This window comes from Entelurus aequoreus, linkage group LG27, assembly GCF_033978785.1.
Source record: "Entelurus aequoreus isolate RoL-2023_Sb linkage group LG27, RoL_Eaeq_v1.1, whole genome shotgun sequence".
In the NCBI taxonomy this organism is placed as follows: domain Eukaryota; kingdom Metazoa; phylum Chordata; class Actinopteri; order Syngnathiformes; family Syngnathidae; genus Entelurus; species Entelurus aequoreus.
The window spans coordinates 15,235,760-15,258,759 of NC_084757.1; the positions used below are offsets into that span (position 1 = coordinate 15,235,760).

The 23,000-nt window shown below is 38.0% G+C and overlaps 1 protein-coding gene across 3 annotated transcripts in view; it reads right to left on the reverse strand.

Moving 5' to 3' along the window:
• kita (KIT proto-oncogene, receptor tyrosine kinase a) overlaps positions 1-23,000 on the reverse strand; it is an 88,086-nt gene that overhangs the window by 34,416 nt on the left and 30,670 nt on the right. For all 3 annotated transcript variants that reach the window (XM_062039525.1, XM_062039524.1, XM_062039526.1), the window contains exons 10-16: positions 20,470-20,576; positions 20,272-20,398; positions 12,559-12,663; positions 8,212-8,322; positions 7,964-8,105; positions 3,881-3,987; positions 3,667-3,797 (exon numbers count right to left, since the gene is read on the reverse strand). In XM_062039525.1, coding sequence (XP_061895509.1) covers positions 3,667-3,797; positions 3,881-3,987; positions 7,964-8,105; positions 8,212-8,322; positions 12,559-12,663; positions 20,272-20,398; positions 20,470-20,576 — 830 coding nt within the window. The remainder of the gene's footprint in view (positions 1-3,666; positions 3,798-3,880; positions 3,988-7,963; positions 8,106-8,211; positions 8,323-12,558; positions 12,664-20,271; positions 20,399-20,469; positions 20,577-23,000) is intronic.

Here is a 23,000-nt window from a genome sequence, read left to right on the forward strand (position 1 = left end):
TCACGTAGCTCAGTCATTAGGCGTAGATAGCGAAAGCAGGAAAAAATGGACGGGAAAAAGCACTCAAAGGTGTAATAAAGTTCCAAACAAAAGGTATAATCCAATGAATAACTTTACTGAGAGATTTGAGCAGGGTACAAACACATGAACACTTTTACGACCAACCGGAAACATAGCAACCAGGCTAGCAACGCACCTCGTTTACGGCAGCTGTCGCAACGTTCTTGAAGCAACCGCAGCACATACATATATATACAACTTATCTCCCTTTTTTTAACTTTTGTTTTTCTGTCCTTGTAAACAAAACAAAATCACACTGTATATGTGTTGTCTGTCTAATTATAAATAATGCAGACGAGGCGTGTTGGCTGAGTTCTTGACGTTTACTTTCACGGGTGACGACATGCAAGACTTTTCAGGGCTACCACGCATGTTCGTCACTCCCGTTGCATGTTGGGTAGTGTAGTTGTTATATTCCCTAGCTCAGTGGTTATCAACCTTTTTTCAGTGATGTACCCCCTGTGAAACATTTTTTAATTCAAGTACCCCCTAATCAGAGCAAAGCATTTTTGGTTGAAAAAAATATATAAAGAAGTAAAATACAGCACTATGTCATCAGTTTCTGATTTATTAAATTGTATAACACTGCAAAATATTGCTCAATTGTAGTGGTCTTTCTTGAACTATTTGGAAAAATAGATAGGTTTTTATTTATATTTACAAAGGATTTTTGAATTGTTGCTATTTTTAGAATATTTAAAAAAAATCTCACGTACCCCTTGGCATACCTTCAAGTACCCCCAGGGGTACGCATACCCCCATTTGAGAACCACTGCCCTAGCTCATCACATCTTCCCCCTTCCTGTTAACTCAATAAAGTGTATTTCTTTTTTTAGCTTTAACATTTCATTTTTTAGCATTGTAACCACATTTGCAAACAACTTTTCTCTTCATGGAATGTTCTTTCAATAAAGAAATAAAGTGCAAAAATGTCAAGCATCATAACAAACAGTTATGTCAAATAGCAGCAGAGCTGTATTATTTTCAGTTTTGTGCCCAAGGGACTGATTTTATTTAACACTATATTATTATTTATACACCTATAGTGATCACAGAGACAGGTTGTTTTCGTGTTACTGTATATATTTGTTTTTATGAAGAATCCCACTTAATATACTTTGGGTAACAACAGTCAATATTTATTTATTTTATTTTATTTTTTTAGGGGGGTAACAGTCAATATTTATTTATTTTTTAGATTAAATTGTTTTCTAATATAATAAAAGTGAGCTTTTGTTAAACCAAATATTGTGTGTTTTTTTCCATATACAACAACCTATCTGGACTCCATAAGAGAATCGATAAGGAATCGGTTCGATAAGAGGATTCGATAATAGACTCAAACTCCATAATTTCTTATCAAACATCATCCCTACTGTTTATATTAAACATGCTTCACTGATTCGAGTATTTGGCGAGCGCCGTTTTGTCCTACTAATTTTGGCGGTCCTTGAACTCACCGTAGTTTGTTTACATGCATAACTTTCTCCGACTTTCTAGGACGTGTTTTATGCCACTTCTTTTTCTGTCTCATTTTGTCCACCAGACTTTTAACGTTGTGCGTGAATGCACAAAGGTGAGTTTTGTTCATGTTATTGACTTGTGTGGAGTGCTAATCAGACCTATTTGGTCACTGCATGACTGCAAGCTAATCGATGCTAACATTTTATTTAGGCTAGCCATATGTACATATTGCATCATTATGCCTCATCTGTAGGTATATTTGAGGTAATTTAGTTTCCTTTAAGTTCTCTTAATTCAATGTATATCTCATGACACACTATCTGTGTGTAATATGGCTTTTAATTTTTTGCGGCTCCAGACAGATTTGTTTTTGTATTTTTGGTCCAATATGGCTCTTTCAACATTTTGGGTTGCCAACCCCTGCCCTAGTGTCCAAATAACTCTAGATTAAGTCTTTGTTACTTTAATAAGCAACTAATTAATAGTGAATATATGTTCCCCATACTAAAGTGTTACCAAAATATTTGGTAAATCATTTTTACCGCGTTATTTCTGACAGCCCTAATTAAAGGCCTACTGAAACCCACTACTACCGACCACGCAGTCTGATAGTTTATATATCAATGATGAAATCTTAACATTGCAACACATGCCAATACGGCCGGGTTAACTTATAAAGTGCAATTTTAAATTTCCCGCCACACTTCCGCTTGAAAACCTCTCGGTATGATGACGTATGCGCGTGACGTAGCCAGTTTAACAGAGGTATGGCTTCCCCATTGAAGCCAATACGAAATAGCTCTGTTTTCATGTCATTATTCCACAGTATTCTGGACATCTGTGTTGGTGAATCTGTTGCAATTTGTTCATTGCATTATGGAGAAAGAAGCTGAGCAAGCAAAGAAGAAAGTTGTCGGTGCGAAGCGGATATTTTGCGAGGGAAGTCAGCAACACAACACAGCCGGTGTTTGTTTACATTCCCGAAAGATGCAGTCAAGATCGAAGAACTCGGACGACAGACACTCTAACCAGGAGGACTTTGATTTGGATACACAGACGCGATACCGTGAGTACGTAGCTGCGCTTCCAAACATTTGATCGCTTGCTATAACTAGCTCGAGCTAGTAGCTAGGAGCTAGCATAACAAACACCTAGGTGTTTGTTATGCGGGATTAATTTGTGGCATATTAAATATAAGCCTGGTTGTGTTGTGGCTAATAGAGTATATATATGTCTTGTGTTTATTTACTGTTGTAGTCATTCCCAGCTTAATATCAGGTCCCACCCGCGCGCTTCCAAACATTTGATCGCTTGCCCGTACATGCGTGTCACGTACGTAACTTTGGTTAAATATATAAGCTTTATGAACCTTGGGTTAGGTGAACGGTCCTTTGGGCTGAGTGAGTGTGTGTGTTGATCAGGTGTTTGAATTGTATTGGCGGGTTATATATACGGGATACCGTCCATATAACCCGCTCGAGCTATAACTAGCTCGAGCTAGTAGCTAGTAGCTAGGAGCTAGCATAACAAACACCTAGGTATTTGTTATGCGGGATTAATTTGTGGCATATTAAATATAAGCCTGGTTGTGTTGTGGCTAATAGAGTATATATATGTCTTGTGTTTATTTACTGTTGTAGTCATTTCCAGCTGAATATCAGGTCACCCCCGGCTCTCACAGCATCTTCCCTATCTGAATCGCTTCCACTCCCCACTAGTCCTTCACTTGCATTTTCCTCATCCACAAATCTTTCATCCTCGCTCAAATTAATGGGGATATCGTCGCTTTCTCGGCCCGAATCTCTCTCACTTCTGGCGGCCATCATTGTAAACAATAGGGAACTTTGTGGATATGTTCAATTGACTACGTCACGCTACTTCCGGTAGGGGCAAGCCTTTTTTTTTCAAAAGTTGCGATCTTTATCGTCGTTGTTTTATAGCAAAAATATGGCAATATCGCGAAATGATCAAGTATGACACAGAATAGATCTGCTATCCCCGTTTAAATAAAAAAAATTCATTTCAGTAGGCCTTTAAAACCAAACTGTAAAGGGTTGCGTGCAACCTCGACGGATGTGCGTTTCTAAGGGAAAAGCTTATTTTTATTTGTCATTCATCATTACACTTAGTCTGGTAACTCACATTCTTGGAGGCTAAGAATTCCATCCCTTTGGCCACCTGGTAGGAGAAGCTGAGAAGGTCTTCGGTGTCTAGAGACAGACCGTCGTCGTCAAACATTTCTTCCTCGCCGTCTTCTTCAGGATGGGAACCAACTGAAAGAGGCAGGAAAAACTTCACTTGGGATGTTTCCCACAGCACGTCTGACAAGAGGAAATCAATAAATATCCCCACTGGCCTTTGAGGAATGAGCGTCTCTTCTCGCCGAATGATGATGATGATGATGACGGCGGCGGCTCGCCAGCGGCAGAAGCCCTCATACTCATGTAGCCGTTCAAGCTGTCGCTGCGAGGAGGAGGAAAAGAGCAGTCTGAGAAGGAGCCCACGTGCAAACACCTTCCCCCTACGCACGTTCTGGGTAGTAAATACCACTTGGCTTTTTTACTCCAGCTCACGATAAAACACTTCAGGCCTTCACGCTCGATTCAAGATTATTTTCTCAGATCACATTATGTGCGTGTAGGGGTTCACGTCACTTTTCAAAAATATGACCTGAATTGGACCGAAAAAGACATGAGGCGCTCTTTTAAAATGGAGGAGAATCAATTTGGTTGGTTCGGTTTCTCGAATTCCATCACGATAACCACAGCGTACAAATATAATTTGTGTCAGTTTGCAACATTTCACAAGGTTTCGAGGGTAAATTTAAGAATTATTTAACAGTCCTATCACAACACAGCATTATTGCAAGAGAATTGACGGACCATACTTACGAATTAATTTTTTTCTGTGTTCTCTAATTTTAGTTCTTAATGTTTATGTTCATTTCCTTGGTGAAGCGCCCCCTTCAGAAGCCATGAGGTATTGACTTGTAAAGAAACTTAAAAGACCAAGGAATAATGTTTAAGCACATTTAAAAAACTTGCGATATTTGTTGCATCCCATTTTTTTCTACTGACGAGACAGGGATATGTTATTTTATCGTGTTACAGTGCATCCAGAAAGTATTCACAGCGCTTCACTTTTTCCACATTTTATGTTACATTACAGCCTTTTTCCAAAATGGAATATCCATTTTTTTCCCCTCAAAATTCTACAAGCATCACCCCATAATGACAATATAATAGTGTTGTCCCGATACCAATATTTTGGTACCGGTACCAAATTAATTTTGATACTTTTCGGTACTTTTCTAAATAAAGGGGACCACAAAAAAACTGCATTATTGGCTTTATTTTAACAAAAAATCTTAGGGTACATTAATCATATGCTTCTTATTGCAATTTTGTCTTTAAATAAAATATTGAACATACACGACAACTTGTCTTTTAGTAGTAAGTAAGCAAATAAAGGTTCCTAATTAGTCTGCTGATGTATGCAGTAACATATTGTATCATTTATCATTCTATTATTTTGTCATAATTAATAAGGACAAGCAGTAGAAAATGAATTATTAATCTACTTGTTCATTTACTGTTAATATCTGCTTACTTTCTCTTTTAACATGTTCTATCTACACTTCTGTTAAAATGTAATAATAACTTATTCTTCTGTTGTTTGATGCTTTACATTAGTTTTGGATTATACCACAAATGTGGGTATCAATCCGATACCAAGTCGTTACAGGATTATACATTGGTCATAATCAAAGTCTTTTTGAGTTTATAAACATAATATACATTTTTTTTTAAACGAAAGAAGATGTTGTGATGCCAAAAATATCGACGTAATTACAGTAGTATTGACTAGATACGCTCCTGTACTTGAAAGTATTACAGTGGATGTTAGGTATATATCCACCAATGGCGTTTGTTTACATTTTGACGCCGGTGAGCTACGGTGTGTAGTGAAGAATGTTTAGCTATTCCTTGTCCTGCAGGGATGATACTTTTAAGAAATGTACTTTATTTGTCGCCATGGAGACCAGATTTAGTGATTTAGAAGTAGCTAAAATACTGCCGACTGGGGCTCGACTTTAGCCACTAGCTAGCTAGCCATGTTTTAAAGCATCTCTTCCTGAGGGCGTTTCAGTGTTATAACTTCATCTTTATCTTTAGTTTTTAAGCCAAAATGCCTCCGTTCTCTCTTTTCTGTCTACACACTGTGTCTGCTTGTAAGTACTCTGTGATTGTGCGCTGCCGAACATGCTCGTCTGCTTGTAAACCAGCAATGACACGACGTGACGACGACGTGGGGTGGGGGTGTGGTTGACGGACCGGTACTTTCAGAGGCGGTATAGTACCGAAAATTATTCATTAGTATATACTGATACCGGTATACCGTACAACCCTAGTTTCTGTTAGCGTTAGCAAATGTCGGAAATTGACAAACCCGACATTGTTGAGTACAGTGGTACATCAACTTTTGAGAATACAGTTGTCTCTCGGTTAATTGTTATGCTTTATGTTGCAAGCAAAACATTTTATTTACAAGCATCCCCGCCATTAGTTGCCGTTGCAAATGTCACAGTGTGATGGGAAAATGTATAGTTTTCAGATATAATAGGATATATATTTTTTACACAACACACAGTGGATTGTTTAAGATCTGCCCAAAACAACTGGTCTTATTCCCTAACATTAGCTTTTAGTTACAGATGGACATACATTTGTTTTTCCACCATTGAAAGGAATACAGTGAGGGTGAGGGACAATGCTGAGAAAAAGAAACGGATGATATTCATTGAATTAAAGAAAGAAATCATCAAAAACATGACCGAGCAGGTAGCTAGCCAACTTCGTAGTGCACCGCAAGTCTGCACAAAACTTAAGCGAAATGCGTCAATAACGCCAGCCAAGGGCGTTAAAATAATTACAAAATGGCGGCCATTTATCCATGAAAATATGGAAAAGCTGCTGATGGTGTATTTGACGTAAAAGCAGCTGGAGGGAGATGCGATACAAGTCCACTCTCCAAAGTAAATGCTATGTATTAATATTACAGCACTGTATATTACTTCATAAAACTATTTTAGCAAATTGTATTGTATTGTTTTTATACAATATTTCTTATCTAAACATTTGTTTTTAAAAGGCATTTTACGTGTTAAAATGGTGCTGTTTTTGGGGGGGCCTAAGCACCGATTAAATTGATTTTAATTCATTTCAATGAGAGACAGTTTTGTCACAGAACCAATAAGTAAGTTGAGGTACTTCTTTTTGTTGGGTGTATCATTCTTGCTATAAATATTAATAAAACAAACAATGGCCAGTTAAAAGTAGGCTACTTACAAAAAAATCAGAACAAGATTTTGAACCTACGACAAATTGTGACAGTATTCTCGGCGATAATAGGAAGAGCGACGATATATTTGAGATACTTATTGCTAAAAACATCTTATAACATGTTATTACGATACTGAATGCTGGTGCATCAATACTGTTTCATTGGTAATGTTACCATTAGAGATGTCCGATAATGGCTTTTTTGCCCATATCCGATATTGTCCAACTCTTAATTACCGATTCCGATATCAACCGATACTGATATATACAGTTGTGGAATTAACACATTATTATGCCTAATTTTGTTGTGATGCCCCGCTGGATGCATTAAACAATGTAACAAGGTTTTTCAAAATAAATCAACTCAAGTTATGGAAAAAAAATGCCAACATGGCACTGCCATATTTATTATTGAAGTCACAAAGTGCATTATTATTTTTTAACATGCCTCAAAACAGCAGCTTGGAATTTGGGACATGCTCTCCCTGAGACAGCATGAGGAGGTTGAGATGGGCGGGGTTGAGGTGGGGGTAGCGGGGGTGTATATTGTAGCGTCCCGGAAGAGTTAGTGCTGCAAGGGGTTCTGGGTATTCGTTCTGTTGTGTTTATGTTGTGTTACGGTGCGGATGTTTTCCCGAAATGTGTTTGTCATTCTTGTTTGTTGTGGGTTCACAGTGTGGCGCATATTTGTAACAGTGTTAAAGTTGTTTATACGGTTACCCTCAGTGTGACCTGTATGGCTGTTGACCAAGTATGCATTGCTTTCACTTGTGTGTGTGAAAAGCCGTAGATATTATGTGACTGGGCCGGCACGCAAAGGAAGCGCCTTTAAGGTTTATTGGTGCTCTGTACTTCTCCCTACGTCCGTGTACCACTCCGTACAGCAGCGTTTTAAAAAGTCATACGTTTTACTTTTTGAAACCGATACCGATAATTTCCGATATTACATTTAAAAGCATTTATCGGCCGATAATATCGGCAGTCCGATATTATCGGACTTCTCTATACATCCTGATATCTATTTCTGGCCCCAAGGACAGATCGTGGTTTCGCGCTGAACCAAGAGAATGTGCGGAATACTGGTAAAAACCACTGACCCCGCCGTCTCCCTCTGTGATAGAATGTTCCGATAGTAGCAATCTTCCTCCATCTTGGCGAGGATGAAAGATTCCCTCTTCCTGCGCAGAAAGTTAAGCAGGTCACCAAAGCAGCAGTACTCTGTAATCACCAGCGTGGGGCCTGCAGCCACAGATCGACACACAAAAACAAGTCACGGTTAATCAGATCGGCAGCACCACAACGCGGTCCCTAACTTTTATCGAGAGCCACAGCGGCTCGTACGCACCTCCCACGGTGCAAGCTCCCAGCAGGTTGACGATGTTCACGTGGTTGCCCAAGTAGCTCAGGACCTTTAACTCCGACATCAGGGCTTCCTTCTCTGTGGCGTGAGCGCTCGCTGCGGAAGAAGAATGTTTAAAAGGAACATCAGGGGGTCAGGGCTTTATGCCGGAACTTAGCTGTTAAAATATGCCCTATTGGGCACACTTCGTTTTGTGTGTCATTAGCTTTAATGTTAACAAGCTGTGTTTCCGACAGTTCCAAGAATCCACACTGCAAAAAGTTAGTGGTCAAAAACAAGAAAAAAAATAAAAATAAATTAGGGGTATTTTATTTGAACTAAGCAAAATTATCTGCCAATAGAACAAGAAAATTCGGCTTCTCAACGCTTTCCAAAACAAGTAAAACTGGCTAACCTCAATGAACCCAAAAATACCTTGAAATAAGTATATTCTCATTAATAACAAGTGCACTTTACTTGGTAGAAAAAAAAAGAGACCTCTTTGCTCAATATGTTGAAAAATATTCTTAAATGAAGTAAATGCTAGTGCCATTATCTTGACATAATGATATGCGCTCGGCATTACATTTCTTGAAACCAGCAAACTTATACTAAAAACTAATTTATTGTTCTTAATGGAAAGGCAACAAGGCAACCGCTTGTTACTCTCGGGGTCTCCTAGCCGCTCAGGCAAATCATATGGTCTAAAAATGCATTTTTCCATCGATAACATGACATCATCGCGCCAAGTGCGTGCTCTTTCAGTCAATTAGTGCGCATATATACAGCCCGGCCCCCGGCCAATTTTTTTTTAATTGTAATTTTGAAGAATTTATCTGAATGTGCATGAACTATTTCTGTTCAAGATCGTTTGAAATGTCACATGTTAAATGTTTAAATATTAACTGTCAGTTTGCTGTACTGTGCCAACTGTACTACTATATGAGTACTTATTTTCTCTTGTTTCATTGAGAATAAAACAAAGTCCATTTGGCTGTCATCCGTTTTAATTATGAGACACAACTGTGTCAAAGTCATGATTTTTTTTGGCCTTATTATACAACAACCCTAACCCTAACCCTAACCCTAACCAAATAACTCTAAATTAAGTCTTTGTTACTTACAATATGTTCCCCTAGTGTCCAAATAACTCTTAAATAAGTCTTTGTTACATAAAATATGTTCCCCATACTAAAGTGTTACCAAAGAAATAAATAAATAAGCTCTGAAAATACTAATGATGAATAATTCCTACTTTGCGGAAATTCAATTCAGACCGGCAACAAATTAACAGCCATAAACGAGGGTTTTCTGTAAAATGTCTCTTATTACTGTGGTTGTAGTTGCATGATAGCATCACAATGAGTGCCATTTTTTTTTTTTTTTTTTTTTTTTTTTTTAAGCTTGCGCTGTGGAAGGCGGCTGCAACTCCACTAGCTCTGTAGTTCTAGATCTTTTAAACGTATCTTTTATCTTTATCTTGGTAAAACTTTAGTATGGGGAACACATATTCACCATTAATTAGTTGCCTATTAACATGCAAATTAGTAACATATTGGCTCTTAATTAGTCATTATTAAGTACTTATTAATGCCTTATACAACAACCCTAACCCTAACCCCAACCCTAACCCTAACCAAATAACACTAAATTAAGTCTTTGTTACTTACAATATGTTCCCCTTGTGTCCAAATAACTCTTAAATTAAGTCTTTGTTACTTACAATATGTTCCCCATACTAAAGTGTTACCAAATAAATAAATAAATAAGCTCTGAAAATATTTATGATGAATAATTCCTACTTTGCGGAAATTCAATTCAGACCGGCAACAAATTAACAGCCATAAACGAGGGTTTTCTGTAAAATGTCTCTTATTACTGTGGTTGTAGTTGCATGATAGCATCACAATGAGTGCCATTTTTTTTTTTTTTTTTTTTTTTTTTTTAAGCTTGCGCTGTGGAAGGCGGCTGCAACTCCACTAGCTCTGTAGTTCTAGATCTTTTAAACTTATCTCTTATCTTTATCTTGGTAACACTTTAGTATGGGGAACACATATTCACCATTAATTAGTTGCCTATTAACATGCAAATTAGTAACATATTGGCTCTTAATTAGTCATTATTAAGTACTTATTAATGCCTTATACAACAACCCTAACCCTAACCCCAACCCTAACCCTAACCAAATAACACTAAATTAAGTCTTTGTTACTTACAATATGTTCCCCTTGTGTCCAAATAACTCTTAAATTAAGCCTTTGTTACTTACAATATGTTCCCCATACTAAAGTGTTACCAAATAAATAAATAAATAAGCTCTGAAAATATTTATGATGAATAATTCCTACTTTGCGGAAATTCAATTCAGACCGGTGACAAATTAACAGCAATAAACGAGGGTTTTCTGTAATATGTCTCTTATTACTGTGGTTGTAGTTGCATGATAGCATCACAATGATTGCCATTTTTTATTTTTTTATTTTTTTTGAAGCTCGTGCTGTGGAAGGCGGCTGCATCTCCAGTAGCTCTGTTGTTCTAGATCTTTTAAACTTATCTTTTATCTTTATCTTGGTAACACTTAAGTATAGGGAACATATTCACCATTAATTAGTTGCCTATTAACATGCAAATTAGTAACATATTGGCTCTTAATTAGTCATTATTTAGTACTTATTAATGCCTTATTCTGCATGGCCTTATTATACAACAACCCTAACCCTAACCCCAACCCTAACCCTAACCAAATAACACTAAATTAAGTCTTTGTTACTTACAATATGTTCCCCATACTAAAGTGTTACCAAATAAATAAATAAATAAGCTCTGAAAATATTTATGATGAATAATTCCTACTTTGCGGAAATTCAATTCAGACCGGCAACAAATTAACAGCCATAAACGAGGGTTTTCTGTAAAATGTCTCTTATTACTGTGGTTGTAGTTGCATGACATCATCACAATGAGTGCCATTTTTAATTATTATTATGATTTTTTAAATTTTTTTAAGCTTGCGCTGTGGAAGGCGGCTGCATCTCCACTAGCGCTGTAGTTCTAGATCTTTTAAACGTATCTTTTATCTTTATCTTGGTAACACTTTAGTATGGGGAACACATATTCACCATTAATTAGTTGATTATTTACATGCAAATTAGTAACATATTGGCTCTTAATTTGTCATTATTAAGTACTTATTAATGACTTATTCTGCATGGCCTTATTATACAACAACCCTAACCCTAACCCTAACCCCATCCCTAACCCTAACCCTAACCAAATAACTCTAAATTAAGTCTTTGTTACTTACCATATGTTCCCCTAGTGTCCAAATAACTCTTGAATAAGTCTTTGTTACATAAAATATGTTCCCCATACTAAAGTGTTACCAAAGAAAGAAAGAAATAAGCTCTGAAAATATTAATGATGAATAATTCCTACTTTGCGGAAATTCAATTCAGACCGGCAACAAATTAACAGCCATAAACGAGGGTTTTCTGTAATATGTCTCTTATTACTGTGGTTGTAGTTGCATGATAGCGTCACAATGAGTGCCATTTTTAAAAAAAAATTTTTTAAAGCTTGCGCTGTGGAAGGCGGCTGCATCTCCAGTAGCTCTGTAGTGCTAGATCTTTTAAACTTATCTTTTATCTTTATCTTGGTAAAACTTTAGTATGGGGAACACATATTCACCATTAATTAGTTGCCTATTAACATGCAAATTAGTAACATATTGGCTCTTAATTAGTCATTATTAAGTACTTATTAATGCCTTATTCTGCATGGCCTTATTATACAACCAGTAAGGATTGGATTAACTAAGAGTCTTCCCTCAATAACCTCAGAATTATTGTTATTAGTAACCCTAACCCTAACCCTTATATGTTCCCCTAGTGTCCAAATAACTCTAAATTAAGACGTTGTTACTTTAATAAGCAACTAATTAATGGTGAATATGTTCCCCATATGCCCCGAATGCAGCTGAGATAGGCTCCAGCACCCCCCGCAATGCCTTATTATACAACAACCCTAACCCCAACCCTAACCCTAACCAAATAACTCTAAATGAAGTCTTTGTTATTTACAATATGTTCCCCTAGTGTCCAAATAACTCTTAAATAAGTCTTTGTTACTTAGAATCTGTTCGCCATACTAAAGTGTTACCTTTATCTTTTATTATTATTATTATTATTTATTAGATATTTTTTTTATTTTCCTGAGGGAACTCTCCTGAAGGAATCAATAAAGTACTATCCATCTATCTATCTATCCATCTATCTATTTAGGCCCAAATCGTTCACCGTTTGCACCACAACACACACAGTGATTGTGCCATAACTGATAGAAATAGAAGCCTACATTTGAGCATCTTGACCGCCACCGTGGTGACCGAGTCCGCTTTGGAGAGTCCGTACGCCGTCGCCTCCACCACTTTCCCAAAGGCGCCAGAGCCCAGCGTCTTCCCTGCAGACATAAAGACAGACACCGAGTTATTATTCCTCCTCCCGCGTCTCCCCCTCCTCTCCCTTCCCTTCCCTTCCAGTTGACCCCCCCCGGGCTGTGTGCGCAAGCACCAGGACGTGTAGGATCCTGTTGGAGGAGTTCTGCTAAAAAACAACACCCAGAATATGTCAACAGTATGCTGTTTGCAGTCAGGGAGTGGGGTTTCGTCATGATTAAGCCCCGCAAATGTATTCGCTTCTGATTCCAGCATGACTGGAGCCTCGTTTGCCTCGTCCACATGTCCATCAGTAGTGGTGGGGATGATGTCATACCAACACATTCATTACACAGATGTTTATCTGATTGTTTTATCCTGATATGACCAAGATTTCAGGCAGATGGCGACTCTGTTTTCTTTCAAGTACATATTTTGTATTTGATACAGAGCTTGTTCTACAATACATTTTCATATTCTATATATTGCAGTTACACTGTTCCTGTTGCTGATGGGCCATCCAACAGTGCTTAATAGATTTATTACTGTAGTTATTTTTTTAAATGCCACTTTTATGCCTCTGTAAAGGCTACATTCCAGTATGTAGAAGCCCTTAAATAATTATTATTGTTAGCCATGAATTTTCAAATGTTCGATATTACAAAAAAAAAAAACTGAAAAAAAATTCGGTAACACTTTAGTATGGGGAACATATCCACCATTAATTAGTTGCTTATTAAAGTAACAAAGACTTAATTTAGAGTTATTTGGACACTAGGGGAATATATAAGGGTTAGGGTTAGGGTTACTAATAAGCAATAATTCTGAGGTTATTGAGGGAAGACTCTTAGTTAATGGCTTACTGGTTGTATAATAAGGCCATGCAGAATAAGTCATTAATAAGTACTTAATAATGACTAATTAAGAGCCAATATGTTACTAATTTGCATGTTAAAGGCCTACTGAAATGAATTTTTTTTATTTAAACGGGGATAGCAGATCCATTCTATGTGTCATACTTGATCATTTCGCGATATTGCCATATTTTTGCTTGAAGGATTTAGTAGAGAACATCGACGATAAAGTTTGCAACTTTTGGTCGCTGATAAAAAAAGCCTTGCCTGTACCGGAAGTAGCGTGACGTCACAGGTTGAAGGGCTCCTCACATTCCCCCATTGTTTACACCAGCAGCGAGAGCGATTTGGACCGAGAAAGCGACGATTACCCCATTAATTTGAGCCAGGATGAAAGATTTGTGGATGAGGAACGTAAGAGTGAAGGACTAGAGTGCAGTGCAGGACGTACCTTTTTTCGCTCTGACCGTAACTTAGGTACAAGGGTTCATTGGATTCCACACTTTCTCCTTTTTCTATCGTGGATCACAGATTTGTATTTTAAACCACCTCGGATACTATATCCTCTTGAAAATGAGAGTCGAGAACGCGAAATGGACATTCACAGTGACTTTTATCTCCACGACAATACATCGGCGAAGCACTTTAGCTACGGAGCTAACGTGATAGCATCGGGCTTAACTGCAGATAGAAACAAAAGACATACACCCCTGACTGGAAGGATAGACAGAAAATCAACAATACTATTAAACCATTGACATGTAACTACACGGTTAATGCTTTCCAGCCTGGCGAAACTTAACAATGCTGTTGCTAACGACGCCATTGAAGCTAACTTAGCTACGGGACCTCACAGAGCTATGCTAAAAACATTAGCTATCCACCTACGCCAGCCCTCATCTGCTCATCAACACCCGTGCTCACCTGCGTTCCGGCGATCGACGGAGCGACGAAGGACTTCACCCGATCATCGATGCGGTCGGCGGGCTAGCGTCGGATAGCACGTCTGCTATCCAAGTCAAAGTCCTCCTGGTTGTGTTGCTGCAGCCAGCCGCTAATACACCGATCCCACCTACAGCTTTCTTCTTTGCAGTCTTCATTGTTCATTAAACAAATTGCAAAAGATTCACCAACACAGATGTCCAGAATACTGGGGAATTTTGCGATGAAAACGGAGCTTTTTGTATTGGATACAATGGTGTCCGAATACTTCCGTTTCAACCATTGACGTCACGCGCATACGTCATCATACATTGACGTTTTCAACCGGAAGTTTCGCGGGAAATTTAAAATTGCACTTTATAAGTTAACCCGGCCGTATTGGCAATGTTAAGATTTCATCATTGATGTATAAACTATCAGACTGCGTGGTCGGTAGTAGTGGGTTTCAGTAGGCCTTTAATAAGCAACTAATTAATGGTGAATATGTGTTCCCTATACTAAAGTGTTACCAAAAATTCTAATAAATTATTGTTTATTGGTGAAAATGTCAAATTTTGGTCATGCACTTGCATTTCTGAACAGAACATTTGACTATTGTTGTTGTTTCTGGGATGGAAATGATACGTAACAATAATAATAATGATACATATTGTTTCTGTTATTGTGTGAATGCTCCAAAGTAGTCACACATGGTTTTCCACACCAAAATTCATCTATTTATTATTCAACTAATTAATATTCTTCTTCTCCAGATTTTGGCGCGCTTTACCTTCCACATTTTTCATCCGATTCAAACCGCTCCAACTTCAAACTGTTCAGCCTATTCGGGAATCACAGGCTTTCCATTGACAAATTCCCCAAATTCCTAGATTTCACAGAATTCCAGGTTTTCCTGAAATTCACAATTTTTTCCGAAATATCCATTGAAATCAATGGGACATTCTTCAATGTTCCACAATTCCCACATTTTTCATCGCATTCAAACTGTCCCAACTTCAAAATATTCAGCCTGTTCAGGAATTGTGTGCTCTACTTCAACAATTCTAAAAAACAACAACCCGGTTTTCCCATAGTTCCATTACATTTTTCAAACTTCCACAATCCCCACATTCTTCAACCCATTCAAACCATTCCACCTTCAACACATTCAACTCATCTTGGACATTCAAACTACCAATTTTCCACATTCAACAAATTTCCAGGAATTCCCGTTTTTTGGTAACCTATTTCCACCCTTCTAAAGTTCGACTACTCCTTTCACATTTGTCAACCCATTTCAACCGTTCCACCGTCAGAACACTCCTTATATTCAGGACAAAAACCAAGTTGGTTAAGGAACTAGAAAAATTGTCCAGGAATTTCTCACTTAAAAACTGTTAGTAAGTCAACATTTCTTGTCGGAATTTTCTTGCCTGATTTAAACAATTCCGACACCAACCAATTCAGCTCATTCAGGACATTCCTGCTCCTAATTATTTTCCAAAAAATCCTGCTTTTCCCAAAATTCCCAGATTTCCAGGAAGTTTTCATTGAAATGAATGGGACATTTTTCCAAGTTGCACAATTCCCACATTTTTCAACATATTCAAACCATTTCAACGTCAACACATTCCACTCATCCTGGACATTCAAACTAACACTTTCCCAAGTTCCAAACCAAATTCCGGTTTCCCTGGAAATTCAAACTCTTCAACATTCAAACCATTCCAACGTTCAAACTATTTCAGCGTTTATACAATTTCAACATTTAAACCATTTCTACATTCATCCTACGTTCCATTAGCATTTCAGTTCAGCGTCAGCTTTTCAACATTCAAACCATTCCAACATTCAAACTATTCTTACATTCATACCACATTCTGTCAGCATTTCAGTTCAACCTCAGCATTGGAGCATCCACACGCAATTCCTTCAGGAATTGCCTTTTCTAGTTGTAATTAATTTTGATATTACTACTATTATCATTATTTTAGTAATACTGTTGCTGTTATTATAATTTTTTTTTGTTGGTATATGTCTTCTCAATTGCTTTGTACATTTCTATCCTAAGTATTGTGAAGCTGGGATTGAGTTGGAGGTGGGTTTGCTCAAAAATCGATTTTTGTAAATATAATTTTAAAAAAAATTACAATGTTAAGTTTTCTTTTCAAGATACTATGTTATTTTTCAGACAAGTTGTCTATAGGATACGACTGATCAATTAAATCCATTATATTTGATTAGAAAAAAGCTTTGATTGATATTCTGTGGCTTCTATTAATTGTTTAATGAGTGTAACGAATGAAAATTGATAAAATGTATGCTGACAGAGTTTTCGCACAGCCGCTATAAAAGAGCACACATGACATCGTGTGGGTGCCGTTATCTGTGTGGCGGCGAACAACAGATATTTTTTTATTTAATGAACACATGTTAAAAAAGCAATTTCCATGTTGAGGATGTGCATTTATTTATTAGACAAAAGAATGAAGGTTATGGCAAGCTGAAAAATGTTTATGCATCCCCTAAAATACACATTAGATAGATAGATAGATAGATAGATAGATAGATAGATAGATAGATAGATAGATAGATAGATAGATAGATAGATAGATAGATAGATAGATAGATAGATAGATAGATAGATAGATAGATAGATAGATAGATAGTACTTTATTGATTCCTTCAAGAAAGTTCCTTCAGGAAAATTCAAATTCCAGCAGCAGTGTACAGGGGAGGTATAAATGGAAATAAAATAGAAAATATAACAATAAGAATAAGAATAAAAAGTTACAATAAGAATACAAATATAACAGTAAAAATAAGAATATAATAAGAGAAACTAGGCAGTAGAAAATGTAGAAAAACGGTAATACTTTGGATTATATGAGAGATGTGACGTGTATATTGCACCTTTAAAATGTATTGCACTGTTATTGCTGTTTATTGCACTGTTAATTGCACTGTTTTTTGTTGCAGTTTATTTCAGTATAGTTATTGCTATAAAGTGTATTTTATCCAATTATCAAATATTAGAACACAATAATCGATTACAAAAATAATCAACAGCTACAGCCCTAGTTGTTTAATATATTTGTTAAGCGCCCCCCATGGGCTTTGGGCCACAAATCCATTGTGCTCCACAAAGTCTGCCTAGCAACAAGAGGCAAATGTGTGACAGAAACAGGAACAGCGCTGTTGTTCTACACAGGTTTCTGCATCTGCTCGTTTGCATAAATGTTCATACTGAATCACGGGTGCTTTGTGTTGTTTGATTTGATTTTAAAAAGCACTTTTCACCATACATATAAATGGTTTCCGACTGTCCAAATCGGGCAGAAGATGATTATTGATGCTAAAAAAATATAAAAAAAATAACAGTCTTTCATGAATATTTGTTAGAAAGACACATCTTTGTGCTTAAACGTAAACAACAGCCTTCATGAATAGATGTTAACTTAACTGTGCCAACTGGTCAGGAGTAACCAATCGTTCCTCGTACATAATTTATGACCCAACAAGACCCCAAATTGAGCCTGATTAAAAAGAGGGCAGGCCCATTTTAAATTAAGCTTAAAACTGGCTTAAAGGGGTCATATCAGGATTGTTTGCTACATTCAATACACCTCTTCTGGTTTGCATAACATGTAGTGGTGGTTCTTTGGTGAAAAATTTGGCATATATTTGTTTTTACAGACCTACGTATTTTCAAGTAAATGTTTTGCTCCCTTTCAAAACAGCTGGTTTTGAGAGGCAGAGTTGTTCGATGCAAATGAACCTCACCGTCAGTCTGATGAGCCATGACCCGTTTGTGAGGGTTTTTTTGTAGATTTTTTTAGCTTTCTTACTTTTATTGTGCACTCTGGACCATCTGTTTTGAGTGACTTTCACCACAACACAGCATACTAGATGATATAGCGAGGTCAGCGGCTCACCGTGGTTTGTTGTCGGCACTAAGGAAGAAGGCGAAGATGCGGGTGACCGAAAGCCAGGAAGGAAACCTGGCTGACGTTCAGGTCTGGAACTATACGCTGGCCAAGGGTACATTTCTACCAAGATCCTGGACGAATACATGCATATATTGACAAGAAAAAGCGTTTCTATTTTATATCGTGTAAAAAACTGCACTGCACGGCTGCTTCGAGATGTAAACAATTTGAGTCTAAAGGCTACAAGCTAAGCTACGAGCAACATCGCAAACATATTCATCCATTGCCAAACACTGTAGGCACTGATCCAATTAAAATTAGTTTTTTAGGAAAATTATTATTTATTTTGCCGGAGGATGGTGATGCTATTGTCTTACAATAGAAGGCTAAGCTGGCTACACAACAAATCAAAAAAGTTAAAGTACCAATGATTATCACACACACACTAGGTGTGGTGAAATTTGTCCTCTCCATTTGTCCCATTCCCTTGTTGACCCCCTGGGAGGTGAGGGGAGCTACCTACTGCTACTATTATTACTGACCATTTCATTGTCTCCTCCATTGCCATAGATAGGAGTCACCAAGCCCGCTATTAAAATACGTTTTTCAGAAAATCCATCTTTTTGTGAAAGTTAGTGGGTGAAGCAAGACTCTTGTTGATACACGCTCAAAGCGACTTCTTCACAGTTGAAGGCACTTTGTTTCGGGTGACCGAAAGCGAGAAAGGAAACCTGGCTGACGTTCAGGTCTGGAACTATACGCTGGCCAAGGGTAAATTTCTACCAAGATCCTGGACGAATACATGCGTATATTGACAAGAAAAAGCGTTTGTATTTTATATCATGTAAAAAACTGCACTGCACGGCTGCTTCGAGATGTAAACAATTTGAGTCTAAAGGCTACAAGCTAAGCTACAAGCAACATAGCAAACGTATTCGTCCATTGCCAAACACTGTAGGCACTGATCCAATTAAAAGTAGTTTTTTAGGAAAAGTATTATTTATTTTGCCGGAGGACGGTGACGCTATTGTCTTACAATAGAAGGCTAAGCTGGCTACACAACAAATCAAAAAAGTTAAAGTACCAATGATTGTCACACACACAATAGGTGTGGTGAAATTTGTCCTCTCCATTTGTCCCATTCCCTTGTTGACCCCCTGGGAGGTGAGGGGAGCTACCTACTGCTACTATTATTACTTACCATTTCATTGTCTCCTCCATTGCCATAGATAGGACTCACCAAGCCCGCTATTAAAATAAGTTTTTCAGAAAATCCATCTTTTTGTGAAAGTTTGTGGGTGAAGCAGGACTCTTGCTGGTACACGCTCAAAGCGACTTCTTCACAGTTGAAGGCACTTTGTTGCGAAACAAAAAGGTTTGCCAGGCACTTTTTACTCCTACAGATGAGACTGGAGGTTTGAATATTGTCTTGTGTTGGGTAATAAAACCAGTAACAGCATTTTTCGTTCTTCAAGTCGAATCTTGGGCATTTTGTCATCTAACCTACAGATGCGCATGTATAAACTAAAAATGGTGGACGTGCGCAAGGCAGTTTGGGTGGATAATCCGTTGATGATGTTCCCAATTGGTAACGATACCAATTGTGCATATGTGGATGAAGTAGATAGGAAGGCAAGATTGTTTTATAACTACTGTATCTCAACAATGCCTCCATGCTTTAAATTTGAATATGTGGGAGACTTAACCAAATCCCAAATGTAGGTATCAATAAGTTGGTTTTGCATGATAGGGCCCCTTTAACTCTCACAGCGTATGCCCACCTTTAGAGAGAATAATAATGTTTTCTTCGCATGTAGACAAATTTGTGCCACCAGTTTCAGAAGTGACACCTTCCCGTTAGGGTCTGAGGCACGCGCCGCAGATCAGTGTGATAAAACACCACTATGCCAAGAGTCTGCTGAATGCTCACCAAAACGCAGGTTGTTTCTGGGAAACTCCCACTGGTGATCGTACGGTAGCTGGGTGGGGTCAATGTAGACGTAGTTGTTCCCGTGAATTCCTTCAATCACTTTCCACTGTACCTGGTATTTTGGTTTCTGGAGCAAAGTCAAGAGACAGACAATCAACCATGAGCACTACAAATGAAGTTAATGGTGGGAGTACCTACCTGCAGGTACTTGTAGAAGAGCATGATTAGGATCAGACAGAGGACGGATGCTGCTGATACCGAGCCGATTAGCAGTGGGGTGAACAAACCGTGGGGGATGGTTCTCTCTGCAGGGGCACAAAAACAGCAGCCTGTTAGTGGCGAGCAGCAAAGTTGGATTGTGGGAAATGTGCACGTTTTTCGGATTCCCTTCAGAATGGAATGGGACATTTGTTTCAAAGGATACACAAACGGGCAAAACCACATCAGTAAGGACATACCTAACATTGCGGTTGTCCAGTTTTAGAATACAGGCCAAAATATACTTTAATTACGAGTTATTTACGACTGTTACTCTCATGTGATAGTGATCAGTTCTTTCTTTATTATTTTGCTAGCCAGTACAGTACAGCATTGCAAACTAAGATTTAATATAAAAGCTTTTTTTCATGATAGATGATAGCAATTTCTAGGTATATTTAATGGCACTCAATGTTCAGTTTTGCAAATGGACACACAGATAAAGACGTAAATTCCATGGCGGTTTCACATTTTTCTGAGACAGGCCGAAGTGCGCTTTAATCAAAGAAGGTTTTCCGTATTCTTACAAGCATGTTATTTTATGGCTGTCTTGATTTGCTGTAGTTTTTCCCTTCAGTACACCGCTTACCATTGCAAACTCCATTTAAATTGCATACAAATTTAGATAGGACGTATGACATCCCATCACAATTAAATGGGACCGTTGTTCCAGCCCAAAAGGAAAAAACCCACGCACATAAAAACTTAATCACGCAGTTTTTCCAACACAAATTATGCCTTCATTAAAGAGTCTTTTAATGCCTGCTTCTATTGTACACTAGTGCATACCATTGCAAACACCAGTCAAATTTAATACAAGCCACAGAGTACATTGGGGAGTTCATTTTTGCACTATTTTGGCTTTAACTCTGAAAGGAATGATGAGGGTTTTTTTTCACGGCCAAATTTTATATTTATATCGATTTCTTTTATATATTATTGATACACTTGGAAATAATTTTTTAGCCCAGTTTAGTGGCGCCAGGACGAATAAGTCCTCAGGGAGTTAAAGGCCTACTGAAACCCACTACTACCGACCACGCAGTCTGATAGTTTATATATCAATAATGAAATCTTAACATTGAGACACATGCCAATACGGCCGGGTTAACTTATAAAGTGCAATTTTAAATTGCCCGCTAAAGTTCCGGTTGAAAACGTCTATGTATGATGCGTGACGTCAATTGTTGAAACGGAAGTATTCGGACGCCATTAATCCAATACAAAAAGCTCTGTTTTCATCTCAAAATTCCACAGTATTCTGGACATCTGTGTTGGTGAATCTTTTGCAATTTGTTTAATGAACAATGAAGACTGCAAAGAAGAAAGTTGTAGGTGGGATCAGTGTATTAGCGGCTGGCTACAGCAACACAAGCAGGACGACTTTGACTTGGATAGCAGACGCGCTATCCGACGCTAGCCGCCGACCACACGGATAATCGGGTGAAGTCATTCGTCGCTCCGTCGATCGCTGGAACGCAGGTGAGCACGGGTGTTGATGAGCAGATGAGGGCTGGCTGGCGTAGGTGGATAGCTAATTTTTTTAGCATAGCTCTGTGAGGTCTCGTTGCTAAGTTAGCTTCAATGGCGTTGTTAGCAACAGCATTGTTATGCTCCGCCAGGCTGGAAAGCATTAACCGTGTAGTTACAGTTCCATGGTTTAATGGTATTGTTGATTTTCTGTCTATCCTTCCAGTCAGGGGCTTATTTCTTTTGTTTCTATCTGCAGTTAAGCCCGAAGCTATCACGTTAGCTCCGTAGCTAAAGTGTTTCGCCGATGTATTGTCGTGGAGATAAAAGTCACTGTGAATGTCCATTTCGCGTTCTCGACTCTCATTTTCAAAAGGATATAGTATCCGAGGTGGTTTAAAATACAAATCCGTGATCCACAATAGAAAAAGGAGAGGGTGTGGAATCCAATGAGCCAGCTTGTACCTAAGTTACGGTCAGAGCGAAAAAAGATACGTCCTGCACTGCACTGTAGTCCTTCACTCTCATGTTCCTCATCCACGAATCTTTCATCCTCGCTCAAATTAATGGGGTAATCGTCGCTTTCTCGGTCCGAATTGCTCTCGCTTTTGGTGTAAACAATGGGGAAATGTGAGGAGCCCTTCAACCTGTGACGTCACGCTACTTCCGGTACAGGCAAGGCTTTTTTTTATCAGCGACCAAAAGTTGCGAACTTTATCGTCGATGTTCTCTACTAAATCCTTTCAGCAAAAATATGGCAATATCGCGAAATGATCAAGTATGACACATACAATGGATCTGCTATCCCCGTTTAAATAAACAAATTTCATTTCAGTAGGCCTTTAAGAGTGTAGAAAAAATGTTTGGGTTCATATTTTGTCTACTTTTTACATACATCTCTTAATATACTTCAGTCCTAAATAGGAATAACAAACATGTAAGAGCGGAAAAGCCCTGTGGAAAACACTTGACAAAGATTGTCCCATATACTATAATTCCAA